The sequence below is a fragment of the Phaethon aethereus genome (genome assembly GCF_964289735.1).
Source record: "Phaethon aethereus genome assembly, chromosome: 1".
NCBI classification, from domain to species: Eukaryota; Metazoa; Chordata; class Aves; order Phaethontiformes; family Phaethontidae; genus Phaethon; species Phaethon aethereus.
This window is the reverse complement of record NC_138575.1, coordinates 26,173,824-26,195,760: the sequence shown is the minus strand read 5'-3', so window position 1 is coordinate 26,195,760 and position 21,937 is coordinate 26,173,824. Positions and strand designations below refer to the sequence as shown.

The following is a 21,937-nucleotide window of genomic DNA, read 5'->3' as shown; positions in this document are numbered from 1 at the left end:
CATCTGGCAGACGACAATGTAACCCAGCAGCAAGAAATCCCATTCCACCTAGCTGAAGATACCACTTGGGATGGAAAGTCGGGGAATTTCCTCTGCCACTCTGTGTTGATACCTAGTCGTACAAAAGGTGCCAATCCAGGGGCTTTGTTATCAAAGGGCAGTGCTCAAGCAGCTTAGGGCAGCTCAAGTAGCAAGAATTGCCCCGTGCAACTGAATCAAGTCTCTAGTCCGTACAAACAGCGCAGGCTACAGAAAGCTTTGGCTTTCCCTGAGGTAGCCACTGCTGAAGCTCTTCAGATGACCAGCTTCTCCAAAGCTCCATCGCTCTCCAGGCTCCAGGCTCTGCTCTCTTTAGTTTGGAAAGACTGTGCCTAACCTGGTACCTACTGTCATCTGAGACATCCCCAGGCAGCCAGGACACCGTGCAGGCTTGGCAGTCATGACACAGGACTTAGAGAAGACCCATGCCCCTTCACAAGCAGCAGCTGGAGGCTGCAGGGGGCTATGTCCTGGTGCCTAAAATGACCACAGGTGCTTCTGTTCCGGGAGCTAAATTCTGAATCCTTGAACCCTTGGATTCATTAGTTTATTTTTCTGCAAACTAGAATTTAGAATATGATTTATACCTAAGGACAAGATGTTTGCATATGTGTTTGTCACTGTATTAGTCTTATGTTATTGTAAAAAATTATTTCAGTATTTTTTAAAAAGATATCTTACAGAAAGAATATAATTCTTGCAGAAAACTATGCTTACTTTCTCCCTTGTTTTACTACAGATGATCATACTAGGGTTAAATTAGCACAGCTTGCAGAAAAGGATGGAAAACTGACTGATTACATTAATGCCAACTATGTTGATGTAAGTGCCTTTTTCTACCTGTCAGCTCTTTCTGTAAATACTGATGTATGGAGGTGAATAGACTTAATTTTTAAAAAGTAGCACAATATTACAGATTTTGTTAAAAAAAAAACTAATCAAAGTTAAGCCTACAAAGTTAAAGCACAGGTAAAACTCCAATTCTTTCTTGAATCCATCTTGATATTGTAGCAGCTGCAGCTTAGTGAAGAGTTTTATGAAAGAAAAAATGTTCTGTCACATCTGAGTCATTTTCAGAAGCATTTCACATCTGAATGTTTGTTCTTTTATACATTTTTGGTAAGCGGTTAATTCTTCTGTCTGAGATAATCTCATGAGAGGAAGATGCCATTTGGCTGAGAGCCTTACTGAGGTACCATTTATTCAGTTTTCATTACCCAGTAATTTACATGTGAATGATCTTGATTCATTTTTTAAAACACTATCATAACAGATGTCTCATAATCACTATCATGTCAACATTCTGCTGGAACATGGGCACTTGAACATATATCCTATTTGTTGGAATGATAAACATTGACATAACAGTTGCATTCATATGTCATCTGGTACTGCAGGGTTTCTGTGATTTGGATAGTTACAAATTCAAAAGTACTTAAAAGCCTTTGAGATTCTTTAAAAATAGATACATAAAATGTCATGTACTCCTCCCAACCTCCTTTTGCTCGTGAACTATGATTTGACAAGTGTCATTTGTTATATTTCAATTTAGGGCTACAACAAGCCAAAAGCCTACATTGCAGCTCAAGGGCCACTAAAATCGACAGCAGAAGATTTCTGGAGAATGATATGGGAACACAACGTAGAAGTTATTGTGATGATAACTAATCTCGTTGAGAAAGGAAGGGTATGAGTACCTTTGTCTGTTATTTATTTCCCTGATGTTGATAGATCTACCTCTAGCAGACTCCTTTCTTTTAAAAATATGTTTTATACATTTATTAAGCAAAAAGCAACAGTTTGTAGTAGTTGCTTGTTGTAAGATTGGCTATAGAAGTATAAAGATTAGAATATTTAGTATGAAACTAAAGAAAACATTTAAACTCAATTGTCAACAAATGAAGTCTTGAAAATGCCATGGTCTAGCTACAAAAGACTGTTTTATACTGAAAAAGAGACCTGTATATATTTAGGAGTGGCCAGACCATGGACCTTGTGCCACATTCTGCTATCAGTCTGCTCCCCATCATTCTGTTTCTCAGGGTCGCATTAAGACCCTGGAAAACAGAAGGCTGCAGTTTGGGTGACTTTTTCTGGATACACTGGCTGCTCCCTGTTATCGTCCCGTGGGACTCACAGTTCCTTTCCTGTCACATGACTAGATACACATTTGGCCAGGGAGACAAAATGAGGTCAAACCCCACCACAGGATGTGTGTTTCTCTGGCTATGTAATAGGAATGGGCATGTACCCCGGGGTCACATGAGGGGACAATTGCATCACGCTTGCCACATACTGGCAGCAATGCCTAAAATGCATGTAAGTCCTGTCATATGGCCTAGTAAGGGTCTATCAGACCATACAGACACGGCAAATGCAGATGAGGGCTGCACTGAGGGTACCAGTTCATTTAAAACACCATGCTATAAACATGTACTCTTCTAGTGCTCCTAGAGAAGGCTATATGGCTGCCCAACCAGAAGGCTGGACATCACAGCTCTCTACTGTATGTTCTGGCCACACACAAGCTCACTCTTAGCCTTGCTGATCAGATAGAGCTATACACTACCCACGCTATGAACCAGCCAAAAGCCACGTATGACTACTGCCTTGAATGTTTTCCTGTCATTCATATAGATAATCTGTTATTTTCTTTAGATTTTAGAGTGCCTACAGAATGGCAAACTCCACAATATTAGAGTGCTGTAGCTCTGATAGTATGATCTAAAGCTCTCTTTTTTTTGAGTAGAGCATCTTTGCGCAACCATCTCTCTTTACAGCACAAAATAAATACACATTGTTTGTTCTCTTGTGCTGAAGATCATGTCTATTATTAACTGGGTATATTGAGAGTCCCTGTATCTTTTTGTGGTTGACTGTGCTCTTAAATGTGAGCATTTCAGCTTGCTAGTTTCACATTTTGTTTTCTTCCTCTTTTTCTCTGTTTTTCATTTGTTTTCTAACAGAGAAAATGTGACCAGTACTGGCCTGCCGAAGGTAGTGAAGAGTATGGGAACTTCTTGGTTACTCAGAAGAGCGTTCATGTACTTGCCTATTACACCGTGAGGAATTTTACTCTTAGAAACACCAAGATCAAAAAGGTTTGTGGCATCCTGAAAACACGGTTTGGGCAAAAGGCAGTGTTAAAAGTTGCTCAGAATACTTTTTAAGGCAGTTAGCAGCTCTTTTCTGTTGTGTAGGTAAAGCTGAATCCTGTAGATCTCAGGCAGCCAAGATGCTCATTAACTTCAGAGTTAATTTGACCAGTTCAACAGATTTAGAAGATACTGGCCCATAGTCCTGGTGTGATGTAGGACCATCAGGGAAAAGGCTGTGATCACACTGGAGAGCTGATTTGGACTTTGACTGCCTGGTGAGCAGGAGGATACATGTTCAGAAAGAGAGCAGCTAGTAGAAAATGTGGTATGAATTAAATCATCCACCTCAGCTACCAGTTTTCCTTTATAAGGACCAAATTTTTATGCGCCTGCAAAAGAGGTGAATCCGCGCTTTGTTTTATTGCAGTCAGAACCAGCATGCTCTCAGCTCAGCAGTGTGACATTGGCCACTTTGGGGGGCATTCTGAAAGCTTGATTTATTTTGGCCACCTAAATGTTAGGCATCTGGTCTCTCGGCTTCCCTGTACAATTATTGGCTAAAGTACAGTACTTACTGTCAAGTAATTTATTCTGCCTATTTTAGGAACCGATCTTTGAATGACATGATCTGCTCTCTGAAAAGGTACCCCTGCCTTTGAGTTCCCTTTGGGGAAGGGAGCTTAGAAAAGCAGCCTACACAAGGATACTTCCCTTGTAGACCACTAAAGCTGTGAGGTGAATCCCACCCTTTCTGTCCACCCAGCAGAGGAACAAAGTGGCAGAAACAGCTGGTGACTCTTAAAGAGCAGCTGGAATTTGTTATCCCTCCAGTGCTCTTGGCCTTTCTCTACGGCTTCTAAGGGACAGTGCCAGGTGATTTTTCCATTCAGTGGGCAAGCTGATGGGACAGGAGCACTGGCCCTTCCTCTTTTCTTTGAAAACTGGAATTTTCAGAACTATGTGGCATGCTGTTAACTAAATAGGGACAGTACTAATTCAAGAACTATCAGGTATGGAAATAAAATTACAAAGAGCTGCCATTCAGATGTGGGCTGCTTACATACGGAATTGTTTTTCTCTTGCAGGGTTCCCAGAAAGGGAGGTCTAGTGGACGCATAGTAACTCAGTACCATTATACCCAGTGGCCTGACATGGGTGTTCCAGAATACACGCTGCCCGTCCTCACCTTCGTGCGGAAGGCATCACATGCCAAGCGCCACGCTGTCGGGCCTGTTGTGGTTCATTGCAGGTGTGGTTTTTACTGCCGTAAGGTTCACTCCGCTTTTGTTTTGCAGAAAACAGAATTTTTCAGTGGTGGCTTAAGCAAAATTTCATTCTCACACTTAACAATTCCTGATGGAATAAGATTAATTTCTTAGCTGATACTTCTATCCTTGGTAAGGCCAACTAATCAACTGTCTGTGCCACTTCTATAAATGTCTGTAAACAAGATGACGCTTCTCTGCACTATGTTCTTTTTTTTTTCCCCAAAAATGCTTTTCTTTTTACTTTTTTGCACATTTCTATACTACTATCTTGATTGCTATGAGCTTACCAGATACATATATAGCAGTAATTCTTTCATTTCTGCAAATATATCGCTAGGATGGTTTTGGCTCATGCTTTCTTTGGTGCAGGGATACTCTGTAATCCTAAGAGGAGCTCTGTCCACAAAAGAAGACTCGCTCTATTCCTGGCTGAACTGCAACTCTGCTGTTTTTAACATTACTCTGCGCTCTAGCAGTCATTCGCAATGGAGGAGCATTCTGGGGAACGGTTTGAGGTCTGCATGTGCCGCAGTGTGCAGGCAGGTGTTCTGTCAGTGCTCACTAAAACTGGGCAGCTCAGGGAAAATTGGTTAAAAAGGGCTTGTAGGGCCTGGAACGACTTCACAATGCCCGTGAAGGACCGGGTTATTGTAAAATATATAAGCAGGTTCTGGTTTTCCACTGTAGTACCTCACCTTTGATGGAACATTTGGAAAGAGAACCTCCTCATGAATTCTGTCCTTCTGGAGCTGACTCTGAGGAAGCCAACAGGTAAAGTTGCCTCACAAATGCTGCAAATGAAGATATTTTATTTCTGGGATGATATAATCTGACTGAAATCTGTTTTTAGCTGGGAAAATGAAAATTCCACATTTTGGTTGTTCTGCTGCTATCTACATCCTGCCTGTTCTTGGGAAGTTAAAAATAAGAGTTTCCCCAAAATGCCAAGTCTGAGATCTATGCCAGCAGGCTGAGAGATCAGCAATACATAATAAGTCAATTAAATTGAGTTTTTTAAAAGTGAACAGTGGTAAGTTGTGTGGCTTCAGTCAGACCTCTCCATTGGGTCATAGGTATAACTCACCTCTGTCTGTAGGCAGTTTTATTCAGCTTTTAGTTCATTTGTCCCTATACACTATGGAATTTCAAAGGAGTCATCTCATGTTAGAAATGTAACTTTTATTTATCTGTACAGGCTATATGGAGGACACAGATTGCAAACTTCATGAAACTATTTTTAGCTTTTTTATGTTTTGTTACTTTTCGTGTTTTGCAACAAGTACAGATGGTGTCTGGTAATCTTTATACTTTTTTGTGTCTAATAGCATGTTAATAACCTGGACCTTTCAGGTTTATATCACGTTTATTTAGACAATTTATTACAGCAATCTGAGCTCACACTACCCGTGCTTTGTGCCCCCTCTGTGGAAGAAGGGAGATGACTGAATTAGCATGTACAGACTGAGCTCGGATCTGCCCGTAAGGGATCATGCAGACCCAGAACAGCGTTGCTGTCAAATTACATGTACCAATACACATAATGTTTCCTCATAACTTAGAGGGGAATTACAACTGACTAATTCCTATATATGGCTAGATAACAAAAAATGACCTCTTGGCTTTGTACTCCCTACCCAGCTATTTTATGAAAGAAAAAGTTGGGTTTTAATCTTACAATAGAGCCATTTTTATGCTAAATAAGTCAGAGTTCATAACAGGATTGATTTGATTAACCCTTTCTTCTGCGTCTTCCCTTTTTAAGAAGGCTTTCAAGCATTGCTTGCCATCTTAGCTATATTGGAAGAGCTAAGCTTTTTCTTTTACAGATGTACCTTCAGCAGCTCTGCAACTTCGTGGGGTTTTCCTCAGTCCGGTATCTTTGAAATCTCCTATATCTGTAACAGGTGGCATAATGCAACTTTCCCTTTAAAGTGATGCGTGTTTCAACATAGAAGAGCTTGAGCACATGAACTGTGCCCAAATGCTGACCTATGCCACCCTTTCTGGGTATACTTGGCACAGTATCCTATGGAATATCAGAAGCCTGAAAATAGCAGAGCTGCAGGAAACCCCTTAGTTCTATTTCAATTGATATTTTAAAATTTGTTTGAGAAAATGATCTTTAGATCAATTCTTGCACAAAGAAAAAGATGAGTTGAAAAGATTTTTCTTCATTACCAGCCTTGAAGTTTTAGCAAAGTATATCATATAATAAAACTATTTGTAGAGGAAAGTCTTCCCTATACACCAGTTTGTTGAAAAAGCTATGTATAAGAAGCAGTTCTTTTCATTATTGTTTTACTTCAGGCTCAAGACTGTTTCTTTGTTTTGTAGTGCTGGTGTTGGAAGGACAGGCACATACATAGTGTTAGACAGCATGCTGCAGCAAATTCAGCATGAAGGGACAGTCAACATATTTGGATTCTTAAAACACATACGTACCCAAAGGAACTACTTGGTGCAGACTGAGGTAAGAATAAAATATGTATAATGAAAGACTATTACAGATTATTTCTCTTTGCAGGAGGAGAGATGATACAGTCCTCTTGGCACCACCAGGCAGACTGGCAACCAGTCACCAGACTGGACTTTCCCTTTTGTTTCCCTTGTTTTTATAGAGACATCCTTCTGGGCTTGCTTAGAGCACTGCACTAGAAATTACCTATCTGTGGGCCCTTCTCTGTTTATTAGGGAGGACTCAGAAGAGACAAAGTCTGTATAAATCATGCTTCCTGCAGTAGTACTTTCTTGGCAGGGAATGCATTTTTATTATAGATTTTTTTAAGGAAACACCATTGTCAGGTGTTCAGATCTTCACTGAACCTGATCACACAGTTGATAACAGGCAATAAAAAGCAGGGAAAAAAAGCTCTTTCAGACAGAAGATTATCTATAGACTGAAGATTATATATAGAATAGTAAAAGACCAGAAGAAAACAATACGGACAACAGCAGGGAATTTGAAAGTCTACTTCAGGTTTCAAGAATGGGTGGTTAGATTCCCCAGTGCCCTTTCAATAGAAAAAAAAAGTAATCAACAACAACATGGGCACTAGTTCCAAAGGATGAGAGAGATAAAACAGAGGATAGCAGTAGGAACTGGGCATGAGCACTTTATTGCAAGAAAGGCAAGGAAGACTCACGTAACAAGCTGACTTGAAAATTTGACTCAAGGCAATGCTTGCATTTTTAACTCTATTCTGTGAACATGAGATACCGCAGGTGGTGGGGATTTGGTATTATATCATACATACATTGCATGTGTAGTTCAATTGCGCTTCTAAATGTGTACTGTCACTGCAGAGGGATGGCCTTCCCTGCAGAGGATCACTTTTGAGAAAACTCCTCTACAGCAGCATGCTGTGAAGAAATACTAACCATGTCAGAAGTGGCAGCTTAGCCAGAGGTGTCCAGGGGAATCTGAAAATAATGCGAACTTGGATGTTTGTTTTTATTTTCCTAGGAGCAATATATCTTCATTCACGATGCATTGGTCGAAGCGATACTCAGTAAAGAAACAGAAGTCCCTGAGACTCATATTCATGCCTATGTTAATGCTCTCTTGATACCTGGACCAACAGGAAAGACCAGACTGGAGAAACAATTCAAGGTGAGCTCCCCAAGATAGTAACACAAAAAGCTTTAGGCTTGCAAGCTTGAATGACTTAAAATAGGTATCTCAACACAACTTTCATTAGCTTTCTCTATCTAAAATTTAACTGCTGAGACTAAATTCAGAGCAATTTAACAACTGCATGCAGTCAGTTGGAAGAAAAGAATTATTTGCATACTCTTAAACAAGGAATTTAAAAAAAAAAAAAAAAGAAAAGAAAAAAACAAGAGTGTAAGAAATAGGCCAGTAAGTAGATTTTGGAAAATCTAACTACATGCCTTTGCACAAAGACCCTAAAAGCAATAAAACAGTCTGGAAAGATGTCATTCTGGCAAAAATTCATGAGCTATATTGATCAATCTACATATTCCCCTCAGTGTCCAACACTGGCTAGAAGACAGACTTCACCTCAGCAGGCGATAAGTGAACACTTTGGTGCTTGTGGACGTGGAGATCAGTGTGTACATGCATGGGACTTCATCAGACCCAGATGGGTAACAGCCCAGAATCGATGAGAGAAACAGCTCATTGACTCGTGGGGAGAATGGGAAGTCTAGCTCGCTCACTGGGTCACTTATAGAGGAAACACAGAAAATCCTACCTTTTCAAATGAATTTGAATCCAGAGAAGTAAATCACACTTAAATGTTTTCCAAATTATGTGGCAAAACAGACTTTGTTCTCCCTAATTTAACAGGAAATTAATTATTAGAAACTTTCTCTCTAAGGATTTTAATTCTAAGGAGGACTGTGTGGCATAATGTGTATTCTTTCTACAATTAGCTAGCTATTGGATCATAAGTAAAAAACTTAAGCAGCTAAGTCTTTAGGTAATATCAGTACGTAATGAGGCTATGAAAAATATTAATGTGTTTATTTTCTGAAGTATTTTGGTCACATAAGCACAGTAACTAGCATTTCTTCAAGATAATGAACAATACAGAACAAGAGAGTAGAAACAACATACCAAAGGATTTCACAGTTTGCTGCTATCCTGGCTTGAATGATCCGGCAGTGTTGCACTGTTTTTTCCTAGGCAAAAGTAGGGACTCTCACTTCAGCTGTGATGTGTTTGGAGGAATAAGCATCCCACCTTTCCTACACAGATGAAAGAATAAAACACATAATATATACAAACAGACTGTGTAAATATATATAAACACAGAGGTGCAGCGCAAATTGCAGGAGCCATGTAGAGCTCCAATTTCAAGAGCATAAATATTATCAGAAAGGGACATGTCTCAGCCAATCTTACTTTCCTTTGCAAGCTAAAATTATTAGAATAATAACAAAAATGGGGAGTCTTGTTTTACTGAAGAACTGTTTTAGATAAAAAAGACTTGTGGTCTAATTCATTTTGATGGAACTTCCCTGCTTTGCTATCTGATTTTCCAAAGCAGGCAGCTTCTGAAAACTACACATGTCCAGCCCAAAACATCACAGAAAACTCTTTTGAATTCTTTTGAATATTCTGATTAATCTGGTTGATTTTACTAGCAATCAAAAAAAAAAAAAACCCTTAAAGATAGGAAAAACATGCTTTCCAAATTTATTTCATGCCTAAGCAGTATACATACAGTGGTCTATATACATATATACTCGTTCCTTCTCATACTCTTGTCTATTTGAATTGTATTAGTTGAAACAAGTCAATGAGACCACCCCCCAGATCAGTCCTACTTTCCTCTCACAGATGTGGAGAGAAGAAAATCAGGAAGCTCATAACTGGGATGCCTAGAGATGCCTCACATCAGGAGCTATACTACCTGTATAACAATGCAGATTTTTCTGCAGACATTTACTGTTTTCCAAAACCATTTTAACAGCTGTGCAGGCAAAATGGAAATGACACCAGGATGGCAACAGGCACACTGGGTGGGCTTGATGTGGAACAACATAAAGTGGCATTTCCTTCAAAGACATGCTTATCTATCTAGGGCTCAAGAATCATTTGAGCTGATAAAACAGTGAAGAAAAAAGATTCTGATGACTTTCTAAGTAGTGTAGCCAGATAACTAGATACCTAAAGTTAAGAGAGACAGCTAACCTGCAATACGTGCACTCTTCTGTTTAATGCAGTTAATGAAGGAATGGCTTTTGTACAGTTGCCTGATTTTTTTTAACTTCGTTGTTTCAGTTACTGAGCCAGTCTAACACACAGCAGTGTGATTATTCAACGGCTCTCAAACAGTGCAACAGAGAAAAGAACCGAACTTCATCCATCATTCCTGGTAAACTTGTTCAAATTGGTTCCTCTGGGTGGCAAAATGTTTATGAACTGTGTGTGTTAAGCCTTTAATCTTTCCTCAGCAAGAACTGAAGACATCTGCATGGGTGTGGAGCAATGTTCTGTAAAGTACTTTTAGTGAGGAAATTATTTAAGTACTACACACAGGAAAACAAAATAGATGGCTGGATAACACTTTATACTGATTGATGGAGCTTAGTGTTATCGTTACTATGAGATATGTGAGACAATTGCTGTAATATATCGAGTCATTGCAACATACATACTAATTCATCACTTTTTTTGCAGTGGAAAGATCTAGAGTGGGTATCTCATCACTGTCTGGTGAAGGGACAGACTACATCAATGCTTCCTATATCATGGTAAGTCAGTTAACTGTACTGGTGAGAAACAATGTCCCATTGTATAGCTGTTTTTCAGAGCTGCCATGTGTCCAAGTTAGGGTGGCACAGTCCTGATTTTGAAAGCTCCTTTCTTCTGTTATTCACTCTGCCTGAAAGAGTTACTTCCCCCAGGAAAGTATTATTACTTTTATTACTGGGGGTTTTTTTTAAGTTTGGTTAAGTTTAACAATCTGTAGAACCAGAAATCCCATCATAGTTTTAAAAACTGGTAAAGCTAAATGTCACCTATGGAAGGATCTTCTGAAATTAACTAAAAGTATTAACTAAGCAACTGATAACTTAACTAGATCTGAGCAACCTCATCTAGTTGAATGTCCCTGCTCATTGCAGGGGAGTTGGACTAGATGACCTTTAAATGTCCCTTCCAACCCAAAGATTCTATGATTCTATGAACTAACAAGTCAGTTTGCAATGGCTGTACTGTGCTTGGCTTTCCTACTTGTTCATTTTACAGAGCTTTTCCAACTGGCATAGTCCAAGGCATCGTAGCTCATCAGCTTTCCATTATCTTTTTGTTCCCGGGGTTTTCTTCAACTCTTTTCCCCTTCATTAGCTGAGAGGGAGAAGTAAATGCTTCCTGGACATTCAGGAAAGACATGGGAAAGGTCCCTGCAGTGCTGTGTATGCATGATCCTTCATCAGGTGCATTAGTGCAAAGGAAGTCTCTTTTGTGGTAAGAAGTTGATCTGGGACGTCTGTACAAATTAAGACACTGCTTGGGATTTTTGCAGATCTTTCAATTATTCTTTTATTTGTTTCAGGTTGCCAGCTCCTCTGGAAGTCTGGCTAGTATAGAACAATTAGCACGTGTGTGTGAATTAATGTATTTTCATTCTTAGTTGACTGTTCAAGTCTCCACTGAGTTATTTTGTCTTGTTTTTGATCAAATTTTTTGAAGTTTTAAAAATTATTTCAGTGTAATTGATTTTATTCTTTTCATCTGAAAAATACTGCAATGGAAGTTTTATATTCTTCTAATATTTATAGGAAACCAAAGGAGGCACAACTCTGCAATTTATTTTCTCAGCTTCTAGTTCTGTCCATGAGCAGCTTGCTTTAAATGTTAATAGTTGGGCATCAATCCTGTGTCTGTTGATTTTTTTTTGCAGGGCTATTATCAAAGTAATGAATTCATTATTACCCAGCATCCCTTACTACACACTATCAAGGATTTCTGGAGAATGATATGGGACCATAATGCCCAGCTAATAGTCATGCTTCCTGATAGCCAGAATATGGTAAGTTTTGAGGCAGATTATTGTTGTGGGTTTATATGTGAATTTTATTAGTATTACCATTTTGAAGTATGCAGGATGTGAGACAATATCTTGGATTTTGAAAAAACAAACAAACAAATAAATAAAAAATAATAATACTGTGCTGAGCGTAAAATCTCCAAATCATCTTGTGGAAATCAGGAGATCCTTGTCTGATCTGAGGGCAGATTGCAACTGGCATGAGAAAGTATTGAATCATTCCCATATAATTTATAAAAAGAGCCAAACAGCAGAAGTAACCATTATACAAGGTTAGTTTTTGCTCCAGGATTTTTACTTTAGTTGTAATATGGCTTCTTCAGCCATTATAAAGGGGAGAAATATGAGGTTGTTTCTCTTGCTTATCTCCTGAAGTTACAAACAAACATTTAGCAGGGATTTATCTGAGACTAAACAGCAAAGGAAGGTCACCTATTCATTCTGCATGTGTAATTTAATAACAAATGACTATGTTTTTCAGTTGCTAGAAATGCAGGGATATCTGAGAGCTTTTAGGCTGGTACTTAGAGAAATTTTGAGGTGTGAGGGGGCATCATGTTTTATAATGAGTTTGGAGGAAAGACCTGCAAAATGCTTTGGAGACTCTTGCATATTGGAAAAAGATGTACAACCATTTGTTTTTTCCTTCTCGTCAATCAAATGTTTTATTAATGTTACATTTCCTATAAAACAGATGGATTTTTAAGTTAGCCCTTGTAATAAGGGAGGTTGTTTTGCCTGGAGGTACTGGTTCATTGTGATCTCAGTAGGAGAGACATTCAGACTCTGTAAAGGGTCATTTAAAATGCTATTTATTAGAGCTAACACTATAAAGGAGAGGGTAGTATAGATAATCTTATGTCCCATCACATAGATGCTGGGAACCCCAAGTTGTGCAGCAGTGAACGGGTCTCTGATCGAGGTACATCACGCCATGCAGCTCCTGTCCATGGAAGGGTTACTCCTATTTTGGTCATTCAAACTATTATAGGATTTTCTTAAAAGAGAACAACTCTGTTCAACATTTCTGCTGTCAAACAGAAAGGATGTTCTCATGAGGACTTCTTGCTGCACTTTTAGATAATGCCAAGGCCACGCAAGTGGCATAATCGTCAGTACAGAGTGGGAGCTGCCGGCAGGCTCCTATGTTACAATCCACCAGCTAAGTTTATCCTGTGGCCATGGTCTATGGGCAGCCCAACGCTGTCTGAAGGCCAGGCTGGACGTGTGGCACAGTGCAGCACAGCGCATGTTGAGTATTAAGTAGGTCGCTATCTCCACAGGCTACAGTGGTCTTCTGGTCCACTGTACACTGCAGAGATACCTGAAAACCATCATGTGTGATGTTTGTAATTCCACTCAGACTTTGATTTGACAATTTAAACCTAGCTGGCTGCATTGATTACATACAGGACTCATTATTTATTATGTTGGATTAAGTTTTATTTTGAGAGCTCAACATTACTTACTTTTATGGCTGCTTCTTTTTTTCTTGGAGGCTGAAGATGAATTTGTATACTGGCCAAACAAAGATGAGCCTATAAACTGTGAGAGTTTCAAAGTTACTATGATTGCTGAAGAACACAAGTGTCTGTCTAATGAGGAGAAGCTCATAATCCAAGACTTTATTTTAGAAGCTACACAGGTAACACTGTCATAAACATGTAACTCAGGAGTTGATTTGTTGAAGGTAATGCCTACATTTTCTTACATTTTCTATGATAAATGAGTGATAAAAACCCATGCACCTGAAACACCCAGGGAGGGAGTAACCTTTATAGGTAATGTGGTGACATGGGGAATAGGGTAGTCCAATCTCCACAGCAGTGAGATTCTGCATCTGGAGGCTGGAGCCAGACTGGAACAGGGTGAAGGATAAGAATAAAGGCAATACTTTACCAAAATGTTTTATGCTTTTTTCACTCTTTTAGGATGACTATGTACTTGAAGTGAGGCATTTTCAGTGTCCAAAATGGCCAAATCCTGATAGTCCTATTAGTAAAACTTTTGAACTGATCAGCATCATCAAAGAGGAAACTTCCAACCGTGATGGACCCATGATTGTACATGACGAGTAAGAACTGCAGCTTTCAGTTTGTTTTGATGTTTTTCTGTAGAACCATCCTTTCATCTCATCTCATTTAGAATGAAAGCCGCTGAACAAGGTACAAAGTCTGCACCTAACAATGGTGCTGCTGCTTCTGTTGCAGCTGCTTCAATAAGAAAAACATTTTTATTTTATCACATTTCAATGATTTCTTTTCATTTCTATCATTTTGGTACTCCAGATGATTGTGAGTAGGGCACTGGAGAGGAAATCAATCAGGACTTCATTGTCTATTACTGAAAGTAAGACTATTTAGATGAGGCACCTTCCCCTTCTCCAGCTGTTTAATAATGGCCAAAAACTCTGAAATGTTGAAATACTGAAGGGTCTGAGGCCTTCAGGATTTGGTTAGTAGAGGATAGTAGGGAAATAAGTCTAAGACTGGCTTTTAAAGGCTCTCCAGAAATTGTAGCCAGGTGTTCTGAAGGTCGTGTTAAGGCACAGCTATTTCAGAAAGTGTAAAGATCACATGACAGTCTTTCATCTCACTGGTTTGCCCTGAGTTTTATATTTTCTCCAGCTGTAGAAACTTAATCCAGTTTCTAGAAACCTTTTTTGTGTGTTTTGTTTTTTTTTTTTTTACTTTACAAAGGCATGGAGGGGTGACAGCAGGCACTTTCTGTGCATTAACAACACTGATGCATCAACTGGAAAATGAGAATTCAGTGGATGTTTACCAGGTAGCAAAGATGATAAATTTGATGAGACCTGGAGTCTTTACAGACATTGTAAGTAGTAAGCAAAATGTGTGCATAATTTTTTTCCTGTGATGTGTGGTATTATCAGCATGCTTAGATCTTAGAGCAACGTTAGTGAACCATTGGCATCTTAGTTTCTGTGTGATTTAATCAAAACTGTCTTCCAGAGGTGCTGTAGTGGACTTGCTGCTTATTCCAAAACAAAGTATTTCCTGTGAAAACCTGTTATATGGTTATCAAGTGGTCATATTCAAAACATGCAGAGCTGCCACCATCGTCATAAAATCTGCACTATGTAATGTAAATGAAGGTTTTAATTCAGCAGGAATAAATTTGTACTCCGAGTAGAACCTGGGCCCTTTATCTCATATTTCCAATCCTCCTACTGCAGATTTTCAAATTCATTGCTCTTTCTAGTCCATGTGTCTCAGTGCAACCTAGTAGTCCAGACCCCAAACCCCACTGTATTTAGTCTGTCTTACTGCTCCCCACTCCTTCCATCACAGAAATTCTTTATCGTACACCCATCCTAGAACCCAAAATATTCCTCTGCCCTTGCTGAGCATCCACTGTTACCTGGTGCAGGACAGCCTTCGCTGTGCCTGCGCTCCCAAGATGCTGCCCTCCACAGAGCATCCAGCTGTTTTCCCCTTCCCAGCCCACACTGCAGTCCAGCTGGCTTCTGGCATTCCCCACTTCCCACTGCACCCAACTGAGACCCCCCGCTCCCTTTAGGTGGTGGTCTCCTCGGTGAATCTTCCCACAAAGTCTTGTCTCTCTTCCTACACTTGGCAGGGTCTTCAAAAACATAAACAGTAACTGCAAGTACTCAAAAAAAAAAAAAAAAAATCTTCTGGATAGAATTCAAAGGGGAAAAAAATTAGAACATATTCAAGGGAAAAAAAAAAAGCCAACAGACAAATAGTAGCCCTAATGCTGACCCCATTCAATCAGTGGGAACCTTGCAAGTGATTTTAACAAGGATCAGATTTGGCAAAAACTATCGTTTTCTCCCCTACCTGTACAGTGTTCCTTAATGTTGTGCTTTACATTGTGTACGGGGGGAGCCATTAGTCAGAAAATTAATGAAGCCGCGAAGTAACACAATAAATTGTGGAGCACAGTACATTAACAGACTGACACGTCAGCTGTTAATTAATTTTGAGTAATAGCCTTACAAGATAATAATCTAGTGTTATTATTTCTGACAACACACTGACTGTATCCTCTTTCCTTCTCCAGGAACAGTACCAGTTTCTGTACAAAGCTATTCTCAGCCTTGTCAGCACAAGGCAAGAGGAAAACCCTTCAGCATCTATGGACAGTAATGGCTCAGCTTTACCTGATGGAAATGCGGCTGAAAGTTTAGAATCTTTAGTTTAATTAACACATCAAATTAAACACACACACATACCTACATCACACCAGTTGCACCTGGAGTTTACCATTAATATTTTCAGTTTTATACTTGGGGGGGGGGGGGGGGGGCGGGATAGGGGGGCGGGAATCTGTCCAGTCACTATATATATAATCAGATTCCGACCGTTGCTCAAACAGTCATTTCTGTTACATATGACTTTACTGCGGAACTTTTATCATTAACAATGTGTGCCTTTTCTTGAGAGATTTCTTGTAATACGTTGTTACGTCTGGACTAACTTGATGATTGACTTTTACAGTGTTTCTAAGAATTGAATTGTGGTATGTTTTTTCAGTATTAGTTTTTGGCTTTACTTTTAACTTAAAATTACCATATTTATAGATGTTAGGAGATTCTCAATTACAAACAAACATGTCATGGTTTTAGTATTTGATTTATTTGCTGTATTTATAACAATTTACATTTGTTAGAAATATAACTTTTAATATAGTAGAATGTAAATAAAATACTGTTCTCCATAACATTCAACATTTTAAGACTTCAATTAGACATTTAGAATAGTAATCTGATACTTACTGTAAATACTGCTACTTCTGTAGTGATTCCATGGACCAAATTTATATTTATAATTGTAGATTTTTATATTTTACTACAGAGTCAGTTTTCTAGTTCTGTGTAATTGCCTTGTTAAAATTATGTAGTCCAGTATGTTTTTATTTTAACAAAGTCTTCTGATATATAATTGTGCATCTTAAGCAATTAACCTTCATATAGCTGCATGTGATTTTAACTTCTTGTGGGATATAGAAATAATTTGTTTTGAAATGAGAAGTTTTTATGAGAATAACACCTGTACTTTGCATTGTTAAATTGTTTTTACCTATGGCATTGCAAAAATAAATATAAATATTCCAGTCTGTGCTTAGCAGTCTACCATATACAGTAAACAGCCCTCACTGTCATATGAGCGAGCTTTTACTTACAAGAACAGGGACTCAAGGTGGACCTGGAGATGGCAGCTCTTCCTGCGGAACCTGCGAATTCAGAAGATGGTTTTAGAAAACTTTCCGTTTTGTTATTCAATCTCTGCTCCACTTCTGCCCATACCCATAGTGTCCACATTAGGTCCTGGTTTAACCTCCCAGTCTGGCCACCCACAGGCTGACGGGGTGTCCCGGGCCTCCAAATTGCCTTAGTTGCCCTCTTGCAAGCCTTCTCCATGCTGGCTTCGCTTCAGATCATTCATTCAGCTCCTGAGCTCTTTGCTGCCTCCTTTGGCAAAGCAAAAGCCAAATTCTGGGAAGCAGTAAAGCAAGACATCTCTGCGAGAACGAAAGCGCAATGTTTCAACTCGGACACTCAGTTCCTTTCTGTAACCCCCTGAACTGGCCAGAAAAGGTACTGATTGTACCGAAGGTCGCAGCACTGGGGAGGGTGGAGGAGCCTGGAGCAAAATAGATCTTGGTTTAAAACTAACACAGGCTGTGAGAGTAACTGTTTTCTCATTGTGGTGTATTCAGTTGCTACGTAGAAATAGTGAGAGCAGAGATACGGTTCTGGACCAGAATGCCAAAGAAACTAATGGAAAGTATCTTAGATGAAAAATAAAGGTGGGAGAAGACAGACCTGATGTGGACTTGGAGATTTGAGTTGACTAATGCCCTGAGGCAAGGGTGTGTGAGGTATCTCGGTGTGTCAGCAGATAGATCTAGACCCCTCCAGCAGTGTGGGACTGGCGCTGCAACAAAGCCAAAACAAATTTAGGTTTAGTGGAACCTAAACCATAGAAACTTTAAAAAATCTTTGTACTGTTGATACTCAAAATGAGTGTGAGGTTCTAGACCAGGAGAGAGAATGGCACAGAATGACAGAACAGCTAGCAGTAAAGCAGACTTTTTCCTGCTCTCGTCCTCTTTAAAAAAAAAAAATAGGCAAAATAGCCAAAACAATTTAACGCATAGTTTGTTTTGTAAAACTGTGTTAACATGTTAGTGTGCTTGAATTTTTTTTTTACACTTGACCACTTCTCTTTATAACCACAGTAATCAGTCACAGGCATCATGGAGTGGCCGAATCCACCGGGCTTGGGGGCGTGGAGGTTCCCCCTCCCTGTCCACCAGAGCCGAAGGCAGGGTGATTCTCCTGCCAGCCCAATTCCCCTTTGCAGGTCCGGCCAGGGACTAGGCGGGGCACATGTTCCACGTGGGAGATACACAGAGGCACGCACACATGCCAGAGAGACTGGTAGAAGCAGGATTCATCACGCAGAAAATCCGAGGAGGATTTAAGAGGAAGGCAGGACAGAGGCCAGTGGTCCGGCGCAGGGCACAGACGGGGCAGGTGCAGCCCAGCACCCTGCTTGCAAGCACGCATCCCCTTCTACCCCTCTTCCTGCCTTTCCCTGGCTGCTGCTCCCCCTATCCGCCATGATCCCTCCGTTTCTCCACCCCGGCCTCCCTGTCTCTTCGCAGATAAACAACCTAATCACCTTTTCTTCACGGGCCCCGGGTTTGTTACATCCGTACCCAAATGTGAAACCTCTGACGACGCCGTTTAGATCATCTCAGCCGTACGTGGTATTCTCGGCACGGTTACCTTGGTGTTTCTGGCCTTGCAAGCTTTTCCGTCCAAAAGGTCTCCACCAGAGGTTGGCCTTTCCTCCCACAACTCCCTGTGAGCTCCGTGAAACGCGGCCGGGGACTTCATGGCACCCCCGTAGCCTCTGCCAGCCGCTCGCGCTTGCTCTCCGGCGGCGTCCCGGGATCTGCGCAGCTGGCTCAGCCTCGGGCCGCGGACACTGGTACCTGCCTCTTTAGTTCACAGCTGTAACTAGTTGATTGAATGGTTCAGAAATGAGGGAAACTACTTTTCTGAGCCAAGACACCTTTATTCAGATTTTACTTCCCCCCTGCACCCCCCCCCCCCCCAAGCCCTTGTCATACCGGCATATTTGCTAATTCTGAAGTCCGGGAAGAACGGGCCTGAGATACGGCTTCTAAGTGCAAGTGAACTTACCATGTACCCCCAGCCAAGTTAAACACCTTTGAAAAATAGGATCTAGATTATTTTTTTATCATTATATTTGTGTTATTTTGGGGGTGTACGGAAATACAGAAATAAAGGCTTATTGTCCCAAATGATACCTATTTTTGTAACACTGAATTACAGAGTTACAATTGAATTACATATGTACTTTCTTCCCAGCTTTCAGGCACAAAGTTGGTGTCCACAAAGGTGTGCAACGACTGCTCTCTGAGGCAGGGCGTATCTTCTTTTTCCGGGTAGCCTGGGGGTTCCTTACTGCTTCCTTAGGTTGATTGACACCCCCCACTCGCACATCTAGGCTGACGAGGACAGCGATATTATATAATTCCCTCCTCTCATTCCAAAAACATAGACACAATCTTTCCTTTCTTAATCTCTGGGGGTGCCCGTAGGAGAGAGGTTAATTGTGATCTTATGGCCATTTGCAAACCATATTCCATAATCTTCTTACCGTATACTTCTGCTCTCCACCACATTAGCACACAACATAAGAAACTGTAATGCCCATGTGCTACTTCTCCAGCCTTTTCTTTAGGAAAACTGGCTTGCAGCCCCACATAACTTCATGCTTTTTATTTTGATATCTTCTATTAATGTATTTACAGTTTCATATAGTCGTATATACAAAGTTTTTTTTGGGCCAGTTAATTCTACCATGTTTTTCAAGCCTCTATGTACCAAAAGCGAAAAAGGAATCCTCGTTTCCAAAATCCCATCTTGATATAACTGTTCCTTTCAACCTAAATGTTTTGCAGACATTTTAAAATGATAATCCAAGGAATCAGCTGTCGTTCAAGGTTTCTTACAGAGATGTTTGTAATCACATTCATCATCTTAGCATGCTGACAAGTTATTTAAAACATAAGTGCTTAGGATAATCTCTTTACTCACACATATTGGTTCTGATCTAGAAAAAAATAAGAATAATAAAAAATCTTCTATAATCTTCAACTGTGATGGATTACAGATTTTAATAAATGCGTGTCAGTTCCTCTCTCAGACAATGGCCATATTCTAATTAATTTTTTTCTTGTAATCCAAGCTACAGACTCAAAAGACATATACCCTGCCTTTTCAAACTGGGTCAAGTGTGGAAAAGATGTTATATATCTCCTGCAAGAAGTAGGATATTAATAAACAATGTCAGCTTAAGATGGTGGGGTTTTTTTTTTTTTTTTTTTTTTACAAACCTCTTAAGTCATGTGTGCCAAGGAAAACTTGATTAGTGAGCTTCCCCCTAAGAAATCATAGGTGAGTAGAGTTATAAAAAAAAAACAAAACCCAAAAACTTAAGTAATTTACTAACATCACCAACTTTTTAGTGGTTGTGGTGGTGTGATTTAATACCTATGGAAAAGCTTTACAACAGTCAGCAATACATGGTGACTAGAAGTCATACAAACTCACAGCTATCAGTACAATAGTGTATTAGTTAAAGACCAGAGTATGGACTATGAAAATCAGTTGACTGAACTAGTTAGCAATGTTTTATGACTATGCTTTACCTGGCACAGTTCATTACGACATCTTAGGATAACATATGTTATTCTAGATGGGTTGGAATTTTCTGTGGTAAATGCTTACTTCAAGTTGAACTAGGTTCTCTCTCCAATCGTGCTGAAGCATAAGAAAAGCAAGGCAGGGCAGGAGAGGAACCATGTTGTCTTGTTGGGATTAAAAATGGGGACCCAACTACTACCGTAAATCTGAGGCATCCTAGATTATAGTCTTGGATTTCACTACTTCCCTGCAGCAAGGCTAAGGTCTGGCCATCCCCTTCTGTGTCACAGGTTTGTGCTTTGGTTACTTTCAAAGGGACAAGAGGGTAGAGAAGTCTCAGGACATTTGGCCACATTTCCCCTGATGCCCCTCTTTTTCCAATTGCATTCTTTTCTTTTTAGAACCAAAAAAGTAGGAAAAAAACCCCTTCTGGCTTACTGAACTCATTCCTTTATTTCAGCAAAACGTCGCATCCTGTGGCCCTATAATTAGTCACAGTGTATTTGAGACAGCCTGATTTGCCTTGATACATTCTGCTGGATACTCAAAGCTAAATTTCCCCCCCCAGCCCCCCTCGTTAGTTTTCTAGCCTAATCACAATCCCTTTACCCCAGATTTTCTCCCCTTAAACAGCTGTTGTGCTATGAGCGCATGCCCTTTGTCCAGCAGTCACACTTCTGTGCTCCAGTCGCTGAAAAAGGATGTGGTTCTTGTCTACGTGAATATCCACAGCAGAGAGAGTGTGAAACATTGAGGCAAGGAAGGGAGTCTGAGCGTAACGGGGCTCAAGCACCTCCATCTCAGAAAGACAGTGGGATCTTATCTGTCACTGAGAGCTGGCACTAGAATAAATTGCAAAATGAAAAAATAAGAAATACACAGTGACAAACAATCTGTTCCCTGCAGCCTGATGTGAACAAACAGCTTAAGAGCCTTTCAGCCCAGGCAGTGATAGCAGACACTAAACCACATATTCAGCTGAGCAAGGCCCTCAAGCTGAGATAGGCTGGGAGACACCAAGCTTTCATTTCTTCCCGGGGTACAGGGAGACATTACACACCTACTGTTCTGTAGCTTTCCACTTAAGTAGTTGTCCTCATGTCCAAGCACAAAACATGTGTTAAAAAAAATTGCATTTCTTAAGATTATAGCTGAAGATTATGTCCAGTACAGATATATATGTATATAAATATATGTGGGTGTTAGATATGGATGCTTAAGCAATCCTTGAAGAGTTTTCTCTTGTGTGTCTGGCAAGAAGCATGCAAAGGCATTTCAGGT

At 40.1% G+C, this 21,937-nt stretch overlaps 1 protein-coding gene across 1 annotated transcript in view; it reads left to right on the top strand.

Moving 5' to 3' along the window:
* PTPRZ1 (protein tyrosine phosphatase receptor type Z1) overlaps positions 1-16,113 on the top strand; it is a gene marked incomplete at its 3' end in the record, with an annotated part of 143,023 nt that extends 126,910 nt beyond the window's left edge. The window contains exons 17-29 of the mRNA XM_082011084.1: positions 779-861; positions 1,592-1,726; positions 3,006-3,140; positions 4,223-4,386; positions 6,740-6,875; positions 7,869-8,015; positions 10,155-10,248; positions 10,554-10,627; positions 11,779-11,907; positions 13,424-13,570; positions 13,857-13,999; positions 14,625-14,760; positions 15,973-16,113. Of these exons, the coding sequence (XP_081867210.1) occupies positions 779-861; positions 1,592-1,726; positions 3,006-3,140; positions 4,223-4,386; positions 6,740-6,875; positions 7,869-8,015; positions 10,155-10,248; positions 10,554-10,627; positions 11,779-11,907; positions 13,424-13,570; positions 13,857-13,999; positions 14,625-14,760; positions 15,973-16,113 (1,664 nt within the window). The remainder of the gene's footprint in view (positions 1-778; positions 862-1,591; positions 1,727-3,005; positions 3,141-4,222; positions 4,387-6,739; positions 6,876-7,868; positions 8,016-10,154; positions 10,249-10,553; positions 10,628-11,778; positions 11,908-13,423; positions 13,571-13,856; positions 14,000-14,624; positions 14,761-15,972) is intronic.
* Positions 16,114-21,937: the final 5,824 nt, after the last annotated feature.